Source organism: Anabas testudineus, chromosome 7, assembly GCF_900324465.2.
Source record: "Anabas testudineus chromosome 7, fAnaTes1.2, whole genome shotgun sequence".
Lineage (NCBI taxonomy): Eukaryota > Metazoa > Chordata > Actinopteri > Anabantiformes > Anabantidae > Anabas > Anabas testudineus.
In genome coordinates, this window is record NC_046616.1 from 23163332 (window position 1) to 23176352 (window position 13021).

The following is a 13021-nucleotide window of genomic DNA, read 5'->3' on the forward strand; positions in this document are numbered from 1 at the left end:
CTTTCTCATTTCAGATATCCTGCATGTTTATGCTCCTCAACCTCCAGGCACCTTGTTAACACTCATCTGGTTCACCTGTGTCATTGTCTCTGCCCCATTGCTATATAACCCACTCCACAACTCTGCTCCCCTGTCAGTTCGTCACCTTCTCTGGAAAGACCACACCTGTCTGCCTGAAACCAGCTCAACTGAAAAGATTCTCTGAACCGTTAACTCTGGACTGTATGTATGTCTGTCTACCTGCCCGCTAGAGCAGCCGATTTTAGTTATTATCCTGTTTTTGGACTTTTCCCCTGCCAGTGCAGTTATTCAGTTATTGTATTTTGGTTTTCTTACACTCCTGCTGGTTAGTGCAGCGTCCTTAGTTTACTCCGTTCATCTCTTTGTTTATATATCTACCACCTGCTGAATAAAAGACACTTGCTCTCCAGCCTGCCTCAGCTTGTGCTTTTGGGTCCACGCACCTACTTGTGACATCTGGTGTGAATTAGATCTGGTATAATACATGAATACAGCCAGGTAACACTAAATTATAACAGCAAAATTAAGAAAACACACCTGACGTTATATTCTGTACACACCCTTGTACAATTGTATTGAATAATGTGAGTTTTTCTCCCAGTGTCAATCATCTGAAACTCTAAACCAGACAAACATTGTGTAACTGTGTGTTTTTATTAATACTGTAGCAGGATAAAATTGCTATGCTAAACGACTAGGTCACTCTCTAGTTTCCATCAGCTCTACACAGCTCATTGTTTTGATTTTACAGTTTTAACTTCATTGTTTATGGTCAGTATTACTGCTTTCATCAAACCCATGAACAGATACAACACAGCATGTATTGGTCATCAACAACTCCTGCTTTCACTATACTACAACTATTGTATTTAGGCTGTGTGTCATTTCTTGTGATGAGTCCACCAACCAGAGCCTCAATCCAGCCACCACACACATGGAAATCCAGATAGCAATCTGCAATCGTTATCTAAATATGCAAAAACACAGTCCAGACCAAAGATTTCATCTGAATAAATATCGGAGCTAGAATCCAGATCCAGGAAGTAGTCAGAGGCAGTTTGATTAATAAGTTTGAGTGGAAGATTGCTGGTACTCCTCCACCCTGACCTGTTCTTCTAGGAACATAATTATTCATATGACTTAATCAGACGGACATACGATTTACGTAATCCATTTTGTTTGTGGGACAGCACCTAGACAGCCAGTGGTTAAATGCTGACAGCTAGATGTGTCCTGACTGGTCAGATTGGGTAGAAGATTGAGAAAAACTACAGTCATTGAGAGCTGTTGGTGGTTCTTCTGCCACTAAGACCCACAGATCCATGACTGTGTTCATCTGAAAACAAATCAAATAAAACTTGATATACATATACTTTGGTAGAAAACTGTGCTGGTGTTGTGATGCAGTTTGAGATGAGTCTGATCAGCTGTAGCGTCCAATCAGGACCAAGTTTCCAATGAAGAGTTGTGTCTGAGGCTGAGCTTCAACAAATGACAGTCCAATGGGTCTTTTCTCCTCTCTCCAAAATTCTTGCCCCTGAGAGAAGATATAGGATAAATATCTACAGTCTTTGACTATGATCAACATTTAATAAGTGAAAAATAATCAAATAATAAATAAACAATTGAATTAAACTGATACAAAAAGAGCTCAGAGAAGCAGATTCATCAGGATTTCTTTGTATTGTTTTTTTCTTGTTTTATTTTGTTGTTTAAAACTTTATCCACTTTAAATCCAGACTTTTCTTTTTTAATCCTGTCCTGTCAGCTCTCACTAAGATCGATTCACAAATGACAGTCCAATGTGTCTTTTCTCCTCTCTCCATAATTCTTGCCCCTCAGAGAAGATATAGGATAAATATCTACAGTCTTTGGACTTTGAGCAACAATCAAGAAGTAAAAAATAATCATATAATAAATAAACAATTGAATTAAACTAATACAAAAAGAGCTCAGAGAAGCAGATTCATCAGGATTTCTTTGTATTGTTTGTTTTTTTGTTGTTTAAAACTTTATCCACTTTAAATCCAGACTTTTCTTTTTTAATCCTGTCCTGTCAGCTCTCACTAAGATCGATTCACATTTTAAACTTTACTTTGTAGAATGATCTAAATGTTCCTTAACATGGGATAGAGGTGCAGAGGCTTAATGATGAGGAAACAGTAATGGAGGATGTAATGTTGAGTTCTATCTACTGCAGATAATTGCATGCACATGTTTTTCTATCACCTTAACTTGGGTTTCATGCAGTGTCCTCCTGTGGTGGTTAAGCTTAGGGCAAGGTTGGTATCAGGTTCGGAGTAGGAGGTGCAATTCTCAGCAGACAAACAGAAGAATTAAGAGTTCAGTGAATCTATTGCTTATTTCTCTCAGTGTGCAGAAAGTCGTATAAATAACAGAATAACAGTATTAATAGAAGTATTGTTGTTTTCTAAACCAGGATCAGGTCAGTATGGTCAGGGTTATAGAGAACAGAGACTGGTCTGCACATCAATCTACTAATGATTTAATTTCAGATTCATGGGTGTAGATGAGCAGATGGTGGGGTTGAGTAGAGTGGGTGTGTTTGAAGGAGGGACTGTGTCTTATAGAGAAGTGACAAGTTCCTGGTTTGACAGTGAAGAAGGAAGAGAGGCAGCATTAAACCATCAGAGAGTCAACATGAACATGTATCCCATTTTAATCTGCTTCCTCCTCAGTGAGTATTTTCTCTCTCTTCTTCCAACCTTACTTTATATTTTCTACCTTTATTTAGATTTGATCAATTTCACAGTTCTAACCTGTTTAATCACTCACGTCAGCCTCTCTCTCTATTTTTGTCTGTTTGAAAAACGGTGTAAGATCAGAGCATCTTCATTTTCTTCTCTTGTTCTGAGCTAAACCACTTTGTTTATTTCCTTATTTTAAAGAAATCAATCTATTATTATTTGACTCAGTCAGAGAGGAACAACACTGCAGCAGTAAAACAGTGGTAGCAGCCTCTGAACTGTGGTTAAGTTAAGCAACACATGCTAAACCTCAATTCACCAAGAGGCAGTGACCAGAAACAGAAACATGAAACACTGCCCACATTTCCAGTTAGTTTAGATCAAACAGATCAGATGTTGGAGCTCATTGGCTGCTGTTTTTCTAACTATTTATCTCCTCACATACAGAACAAGTCAACTTTTATTATCTTCTACAGTCGACATTAATACTGAAGGAAAACACTGAATAAAAACAAAGAACATCTGGAATCACAGTGAGCAAACAAACAAAGCTCAATATGTCTCATACAGTCTGTCTGAATACGGAAAGCAAACTAACCAAACTAACCAAACTATTCCCAGTTAAAGTGGATCAAACTAAACAGTAGAATGACTTAGTATAATGTTGTGAATCCAACTGTTGTTGTAGTGGAGTTGAACAGCTCAGCTCTCAGTGTCACTGTGGAAATGTAAAACAGGAATTCTCATCAGACTGCAGCATCTTCCAGCAAGATGGTAACTATTGATTGTTCATGTTGTCAACAGCTCTGCAGGATGGAAACACTGGTCTCAGCAATGCAGAGAAACTCCATACAGGAACTGAAGGAGGAAACATCACAGTTGGATGCTCATTTTATTTCCTTGGCAGCAGGAAGCTGTTCTGTAAAGAAGAATGTACAACAGGAAACATTCTCATTGAAACAACCAATGACAGAGCTCAGAGAGACAGATACAGTATTGAATATAAAGAAAGATTCTATCCAGAAAAGCCAACAGTCATGTATGTGAGCATCACACAGCTGAAAACGTCTGACTCTGGATGGTACACATGTGTTTTGGTCAGAACGGTTCTTCCTGATGGATATGAGAAGTTTGAGCTCTTGGTGACAGAAGGTGAGTTTTACTGAAAGTGATGAAAATGTTCCTTCATGTCTCTGGAGGTTTGAGGAAACTGACTGTTCCCTGACAGATACTCAGGTTTCAAATCACCTGATATGTTTAGTCTGAAGAATAAGCGCTGCACATTTCCATCACTGGGACCAGTAAAACAAACAGTAGTCAGGTAGAAAACCAACAAACTCACACAGTTCCACACATGCACACACACTGTTTTATATTAATTGGAATAAACTTCAGAATTATTGTAATTAAATGATGTTTAACTGCAGATAATGAAGTGATTTCATAGAAATGTTTCCACAGTTTTATCAGTTTGTAGCATTAGAAGAAAACACCCTGTCATCAGGATCCATGTGTATCAGTATCTGATCGTTTCATTGTTCACAGCTTCAACCACTTTAAAACCAAACTTTACTCTCCGACCTTCAACAACATCATCTTCATCAGCGTCCACTGAAACCACCAAACATCCTGAGACTGAATCACCTGCAGGTTCAGGTACATTATATGTTGAAGTAGTTTCTCTTAATAAATGTGTTTGTCAGCACAGAAACATGAACAGTATGGTTCCATTCACTCTGGGAGTTTCTGCTTTCAACACAAAGATTATTTTCACTAACAGATTTCAAGTCTTTCTACTTTGTCTTTTCTGAATTAGCTGTTTAACTACAACAGCTCCTCTACATGTTTCTACTTGCTGTGTTTTAATGATCATCCTCAATAATAGTTAGACACAGTAGATGTTAAACCACCACCTTCCTCTCAGAGTTTGATCTCATTTTAAAATCTGTTTTTATTGTGTTTTCTTGTTCTCAGCTACATTTTCTCTGAAATATTCAACAGTTCACACATTCTAGGTTTGTTGTTTTATCCTTAAACAATTTAAATAATAAGAACTTCAAACGTCAAAACTTGTTTGTTTGATGTCAGCACCCTCTGGTTACTTCCTGGTTTTGGTTGTCTGTCTGGCTGTGGTGGTTTCAGTGCTGTTGACTGTTGTTCTGCTGTTTCTCTGCAAAAAGAAAAGAAAAGACTCCTATGGTGAGTTCTCATGAGGTGGAAGGAAACTAACATTTACTAAAATGTATTAAAGTGCAACATTGATGGACTAATACTTCACTAACTTGGTATTTCTTATTTTACTTTTACTTTTGCTTGTATTATGCTTTGTACTCCTCTCCATTCTTTGTCAGGTTTAGTAATATTGCAGATGCAGATTATTAATAAAAATAATTAAAGTTATGATGTTTTATTACAGATTAACAACCTGTCAGTACATTATGTGGAAGCTCTGTCTTTATTATAAACACGTGATGTTTAAGTCAATAATAAGTTTTTAATAATGTCATAAATGTTAGTCTGCAGAATGTGTACTTTTACATTTGGTAACATACTTTGATAGTTGTACTTTTACTTAAAGATTCTTTCTACACTGTATTAATGAAAGTCTGATCACTTCTCTCAGTAGTTCTCAGTTTCTGAATAGAAGAAATTCATGTTGATCATTTTTTTATATACATATTTAGAAATGTGTTTTTTTGTAATAATTTTCTCTATTAATCTCATAAATTAAAGTCTTAAAGTTTAAGATCTGAATATTTTAGATTTCTGCAGAAACCTCATTCATGAGGCACCTGTGGAACAAATCTTGACTAAACATCAACATCATCAAATTCACTAATGTTTGTTTTTGTCAGTAACTCAGACTGAGACTCAGACAAATTCTTTTCTTAATGGAAACTGTATATTTGGACTTAAAGTACATTTTCGAACATGAACTTGCAGCATGTAGTTCTTTACTACTTTACTAGTAGTCAAGTACTTTTTGTGTACATCTACCACCTCTGTGTCTCCACTTGATCTGTACCTTTAATAACTTATTTAAACAAAGTACTTTGTCTGCTCCACAGGTTCGAACTTGATGCAAATGTCCGACCAGACCAACATGGAGGTAACTTTAAAACTCATCTGTCTCTGTTTAGACGACAATCAGGCTCGAGCCGTGCTGCAACCGATACAGTAGTTGTCTTCCTTGTGTCATCTTTTCTGTATTTTATTTTATTGTTTTTTTACTTCTGTGTAGATAAGTAACTAGTTTTGAAAGTTCTACCCTCTCAGATCATGTTGTTCGAGAGAATTTTTATCTCCGTTTATACCTTTGGATTCATACTTTCACTCATCTGAAAGACTGGAGTACAACAGCTGCTCCATCACATGGAGCCAGCTCCTTTGTTTACAGCCAGAAACAGCTCATAGTATTGAGGACAGCTGAACAGAAAAGGGACTTTAAACATACCTGAGGAGATCAGAATAAGGATAATGAGGGGATGCAGGGGAGGCAAAAAACAGCAAGGAGAAAATAAAGAACGGTGAAGAGTGATGCACAGAGAGAAGGTGAGAAGATTCAAACCGCATCTCCCCTCTGTGATTATGGGTAATGTGAGATCACTGGACAATAAGATGGACGAACTGACAGCTCTGGTGAGGATGGACAAAATCTTTGCAGAGTGTAGTTTGATGTGTTTCACAGAGACATGGCTGCATGATGGTATTCCTGACTCCAGTGTTAATATAGACAGTTTCAGCACCGTGCGCTGGGACAGGAGGAGAGAGGAGAGGAGGGGGGCTCGCCGTTCTCATTAACAACATGTGGTGCCATCCTGGTCATGTAACTGTCAAAGAGTGTGTACGCAGCCCTGATATTGAACTGTTGGCTGTGGGACTTCGTCCATATTCCTGTGAATAAGACATCACGTCCCAGAGTCCTCAATGACTTCAGACCAGTGGCTCTGACCTCACACATTATGAAGGCTTTTGAGAGGCGGATCCTGGAGTCCCTCTGACCTCTGGTTAAACCCTCACTTGATCCCCTCCAGTTTGCCTATCAACCCCAAGTTGGAGTGGATGACGCCATCATACATCTGCTTCATCACTGCTGGGAGAGAAATTAAAAAACATGCAGGTCAACACTCCCCTGATTTCCTGGATCATAGTCTACCTCACTAACCACCTACAGTACGTGCGCCTGCAGAACTGTGTGTCTGACACTGTGGTCTGTAGCACAGGTGCTCCAGAGGGGACAGTTCTGTCTCCATTCCTCTTCAGCCTGTACACCTCAGACTTCAGATACAACTCAGAGTCCTGTCATCCTCAGAAGTTCTCTGATGACTCTGCAGTTGTAGGATGTATTCAGGGTAGAGATGTCACAGAGTACTGTGGAGTGGTGGACAGTTTTGTCGACTGGTGTGGACTCAACCATCTTCAACTGAACATCAGTAAAACAAAGGAGCTGGTGATGGACTTCAGGAAATCTAGAAGTCCTGTCAACCCCCTCTTTATACAGGGGGAGGAGGTGGAGGTATCTCAAAGATTCTGGACTAGCAGGTTCAGTTACTGTAAAATAGTACTTGAAATGAACGATACTCTGACAGCTGCTGCTTTCACATGTCACTAACACTACTACATAACAGCTGTGCTGTCAATTCAGTAAAGTTCCTGCTTTATTCTCTCCTTCAGGTTTTAAACTATGAGAATTGTCCACCTGTCTCCATGTGTGAAGACTCCTGCTACCAGAGCCTGGATCCAGTCACCAGGGACCAGAACCAAATCTACTCTACACTTACACAGATATAACACCAATTATACTGTGTGGACTTTGTTACTGTGCAAAGTTAAAGTGAAACACCAACATGTAAAATAACTTCAAATCAGTGTGGGAAATACAGGGGACATGGACCTCACTAATTAACACCAAGGACACACTGGAAAATCTCATTTTGTGGTGGGGGCTGTCCAATCCAAATCATTTTCTTTTAATATGACCATATGTGGGTTTTTTATTTTTGTTTTTCAGCCACTGTCTGTATATTTACACTGCACTTTAAAACACCACAGTAAAGATACTACTGTGTGCGTTTTACATAGATAACTAGCAGTGTGATGTTTATTGTGGTGTACACACATCTGGTATACTTTGCCTTCAAATGTGTATGTGTGTGCGTTTGATAATGTCTTTACCATTTTGTTCCTATTGTTTTGTTTTGTATTTAGTGATAGATTGATTCTTGAGCACTGAGATCTGCAGCAATGTAGCTTTACAGACTGTGAGGAAAGTGGTGATCAGTCTGTTGTTTTCATCAAACTCTTTAAACATTAAACAGTACACACAGATTTTCAGCAGTGAAGAGTCTTCAGCTGTATCTTGAATGTCCCGGTAAATGAATCAAGGAAATCTGGAAAGCAGTGCTAGCAGTACACAACAGGAGCAGCAGAAAATGATAAAAACTAATACCGGGTACAGTCTACACAACTTGTTACATCCTTTTTTGTTACAAGGATTACCACATCAGTTTTGACCATTTGTTCACTATGCAAACTACTAACAGTGATCCAGGTTCAGGACTGTGTAACAATCAAGCACAACTGTTTAATCACCACTTGGGAACTTATATCCTAGAAATCTTCACATACATTCTGGCTAAAAGGGTAAGAAGGACTACTCCCACAGATTTTAGTTCAGATCCCACAGACTTTATAAACCAGAGGCAATCTCATGATACCATTAGACGGACTCGTCATATAATTACGATACCACGATGTAGAACTGGTCTTATTAGGCCTGGACGTGAAAAAGGTTTTTGATTTCAGTCAGTAGTAATATAAACAGGTGGAATCATCTCATCCCTCTTCTTACTTTTGGCTCTAGAATTGAACACACAACCAACAATTTTCAGAAACTTATATCAAGGTTCATTTGTCAAGAAAGAAGACACAGAATTAGTTATCAGACACTATAACTAAACACAAGGTGAGGGCTGGCACTGCCTGGTTGAAAGGATAATTATAACTCAGCACAATTGAGAGTCTTGTTAAATTGGTGTGATTCAGATTCTGATGCAAGATGGAAGCAAATCAAGATGGATCTATTTATAGACATTCAAGTTCAAGGTATGATTGGAGATAAAAATATATTGAATTATATTAAACTCTTTTCAAGATTCTCAGTGCTGCTGGTAAAGAAAAGGTTAAAACCTGAAACATTTGATGATTGGGTTAAAATAGCACACAGGGTTTATTTATTATAGAAAGAAGAACTTCTTCCATGAAGCTTGATAAATCTGGATTAACCCAGATTATTTTATTGCTCATATCATTTGTTTAACAGATCTCAAAATTATTCTGCATTCAGTTTTCTACTATTTTGTTGTCATTCGCTTACTAGGTCAGGAAAAGAACCCCATGTTCCATGTGCTGTCATAAAAACTTTAAACAACAGGTGTTTTTTCTGTACAACAGCAGAGATTAGACACTTGGACTGCAACATGGAACATGTTTATATGTGATCACAGTGAACAAATTAACTTTTATTATACTATGTTTTGATTAGTATGAGTTGCTTAGTAAAGCATTTTTACATTTTAAAAGAGACCGAACCTGAACAGATTCTGTGGTGTCACTCTACAGACACTTCTTTTTTCTGTTAACAACATGGTTCTGCCACGACTAATGATGGAGCCAATTGCTCTGCTGTTCCTTTGAACCCATCACTTATAAAACTCAAGAGTCACTGTTGATTGTATTGTAATTATGAAGTTAAATCATTTATCCAGTCTACATTCTTATTAATTGAAATCCACCACATAAGGAATTATTTAAATCTAGCACTAATTAGGATTTTAGCGTTCTATAAATCAGGAACACCTCCAGAGACCTCTATGGCAGCTATGAACATGTGGTCATCAAACTCCATCTGTCGCTTGTTACAGTGGTGATTTAGAGTATTCAGATGTTGTAGCAACTGAGCCAGTGCCTCTGGTGATAACACCTGGAATGTCATCAACAGCTGGATTAAGACACATGATCTCTGCCAGTCAGGTGGGAGTTTGGGTCTCAGTTGTTGTTTTTTATGGTTTCATTAGAAGATGCTATTTTGAAACAGGTGTAATTAGCAGAGTAAAAATCAGCTCCTGGGGAATCTGAAAGTTAAGAAATACACAGCTTTCTAACTCTGGTTCTCTGGAACTGCAGAGGTTGTAAATAATAAAAGCATACCTTTGAGAACCTCCAGCTCACTGACAGCGGTGAGTCTGAAGGGGGAGGTGACCAAGAATGGTCTTGATGCTGTACATGCAACACAAGTGCATAATGTTTTCTTGGAGTTATATTCTCCTGCCACAATAAGACTATAATAATAGTAATAGTTAATAGTAATAGTAATAGTAATTTTAACCTTAGGCCACATCAAGGTGGTCTTCTAAATGAGTGCCATGTTGGAAGAGTGTCCTGAGATGAGTCCCTAAAATCCCAGAAGTATTGATGGTTTCTTCACTGGTTTGAGATGAGTGCTCCTTGTTGGAATGCACTCCCCTTTGTAGTCAGACTTTTACCTTGAGATTGTTGGACTGATCCCTCAGCCCCACCCTCCAACAATATGGTGTAACTCTATTAGTGACACTAGGACATTAGGTTGAGTTATTTTACAGTGGCTCAGGTGGATAAGTCACATGTAAGTTTACAATTTAGTTTCTAATTCTATTAAATTTTTCCACTAATCCTGCAGACCATGGTTGATAGGCACAGTGATTTGTTAATTCTATTTTATGATCTTAAGCATAGAAATACTTCTACACATTTTGAGAATTGATCTAAAATTATCAGACAAAATTTCTTCCCTTCACATTTACGCAATTTAATTAGAAAAGGTGTTTTGTATTGGGAATAATCCTATTTTGGTTTCAGTTTCTCTGAGGGTTATGTTTTGCATAAAAATACTAGGATGTAATAGGAAAAAATAGTTTAGGACAACTATTTTCTTTTGTAATTTAGAGAAATACCTGATATTATATGTACCATCCCTCATGTTGAGACATGATTTAACCAATGGTTAAAAATTGCAGCATAGCAAAATAAATAATAAATAAAGAAATAAAATAAAATACAATAGGATGGGTTTATTTTGTTATCACAGTTATCACAATATTAGATCACAGTTGTTTACTTTCACACCAGTATAAACCATAGGAACCATGATAGAGGTGGGTGTTGAATTGAAGTCAGAGGAACTAACTTACTAACTGTTAAAAGTGCAGGGTTCAGCTTAACATGATTGTTATGTATTCATTATTATGCATTTTGGCCCAAGCAGAAGCCAGTTACAGTTATGGAGACTAATACTGTTCCCTCTTCAACAGTTAACACAAAGTTTTTGTCATATAATCGTTTCAGTTCTAATCATATTGTAGCGACCCAGCGGTGAAGCACATTGTTATTTGGTGTTTGATGCTGCTGTTCCAGTTGCTGCTGTTATGTGTTGTGTGGTTTTCTTGATTGGTGCTTTTATTTTGTAGTGTACATAGTTGAGTGACGTCAGGTGTACTTCCCGGGGGGAGAGGGGATAGGGGACCCGGGAGAAACAGGCGGGAGATTCAGTAATTCCGGGACTGTAGACTGAACTGAGAGCTGCTGTCACTATCTGATGTCCTGATAAAAATAAAAGAGTTGTTCACTCAGAGGCTCGTCACAATATACTCTGACTTTTTAACTGTTGACACCAAGTTAAATCATTGAGCATACATTTGTATGATCTTACAAGGAAACTCCCACATCAGTTGTTTTAATAAGAATACACGTGGTGCTTAAATCTTTCAATAAAATCATTCTTCTTCTATATTTAGATCACAGGCTGACCCGGCTGAAATAGCAACTGTAATCTTAGTTGATTAAATCATATTTAATAATAAATCAGATTCAATCCGTCCAAACCAAAGTTTCACTGCTTCTCCTGTTTCTTTGTCATTATTGACAAATTAATCTGTTTTAAACTTCTGGTCACTGTTTACATTTATTTTCTCCTTGGACGAAGTTAAATATGACACATGATCATTAGTGATCACAGATCTCCATGCTCTTGTTTCTCCAGAAGAAGTGGTTAACTCATATGCTGCATTCTTTTTCTTATAACCTCCCTCCTCATTTAAAATGATTCTCCTAGGCCGGCACATAAGCCGATGCCTAGTTATAAAACTATTTATCTGGGGAAAAGATGCTTCAATTACTGTGCACATGGTCCAAACCTCAGGTTCTATGTCAGGGACAGAGGGTGAAGGACTATGGGAAGACTCAGCCAGGTGATATAGCAGGACAGAGGGTACCACTAGGATGAGGTGATGGGTCTGGTTCAGGTTCTGCTATGACCACAACTCCTTCCCTTTTTCTGTCCCTTTCTTCCTTCTCTATTTCTAACTTCTTTGTGTTTTTCTTGCCTAACTTTTCAATGTCCCTCAATACGTTTTCACTTTCCACTACTTTTAATTCCCCTTTAAAACTATACTTCTTTTTCCATTTATTAAGTGTTTTGCATTTTTAGGATCTCTATAAACATAAGTTTAGCATCTTCCTCCAAGTTTTCCTTTGTTTTTTCTTTTGTCACAACAATTTCCCATACGTTAGATAAGGAATTTTATCTCTTTATCATAAAAGTTCTTTGTCTCTATATTTAAAACACTTGTTACCCATGTTCTCTTTTGAGTCTTCTTTAGCAGAAAGATATTTGAGTTAGTTCTTACCCGAGTTCAATGAGTCTGCTCCTTGTATTCCAGGATCCCGTCACCTCTCCTCCCTTCAGCTGAACTGGCCTCTGGATTACAGCAATTCAGCTGAAGTCTTTCTTAAAGGAGTTTCTCACTCCCCCGTACAGTTTCAGTTCCAAACCTGAATAGAGGAGAAAGTGACAGAGTCACTTTTAAAAGTATTATAATGGTCCTGGCTTTGAAACAGGACTCAATCAATTAAAAGTCATTGTTAATTAAGTACTTGTTGCAATATTATGCAAATCTCTCTGCCTCCTTTTTAGCTCTTTATGCTCACACTAAAGTTGCACTGCCAGTTCCAGCCACTGCAGCCATGGATAATTTGAAATCAGATTTGATACCCATTGATGCATAAAAAGAAGAACTGGAAATAAAGGAGATTCACATGACCACAGGGGGTGGCTGTGGCTCAATAGGTAGAGCAGTTGACTGCCAATCGCAGGATTGGTGGTTCGATTCCCGGCTGCCATGTCACATGCCAAAGTGTCCTTGGGCAAGATACTGAACCCCTAGTTGCCCCCGGTGAGTCAGGTCAGCTGCATAGCA

At 38.0% G+C, this 13021-nt stretch overlaps 1 protein-coding gene across 6 annotated transcripts in view; it reads left to right on the plus strand.

The window, feature by feature from the left end:
- The window catches only part of LOC113167377 (transmembrane domain-containing protein TMIGD3-like), a 38628-nt gene that overhangs the window by 12405 nt on the left and 13202 nt on the right, over positions 1 to 13021 (plus strand). Inside the window, exons 1-6 of one of the 6 annotated variants that reach the window (XM_026367936.1) lie at positions 2555 to 2719; positions 3534 to 3881; positions 4275 to 4385; positions 4818 to 4928; positions 5798 to 5838; positions 7404 to 7825. In XM_026367936.1, the coding sequence (XP_026223721.1) occupies positions 2560 to 2719; positions 3534 to 3881; positions 4275 to 4385; positions 4818 to 4928; positions 5798 to 5838; positions 7404 to 7520 (888 nt within the window). In that variant the 5' untranslated portion in view covers positions 2555 to 2559 and the 3' untranslated portion in view covers positions 7521 to 7825. Of the gene's footprint in view, positions 1 to 2554; positions 2720 to 3533; positions 3882 to 4274; positions 4386 to 4817; positions 4929 to 5797; positions 5839 to 7403; positions 7826 to 13021 lie in introns of those variants that run through there. The other 5 variants (XM_026367934.1, XM_026367935.1, XM_026367939.1 and 2 more) reach the window with 5 other exon arrangements.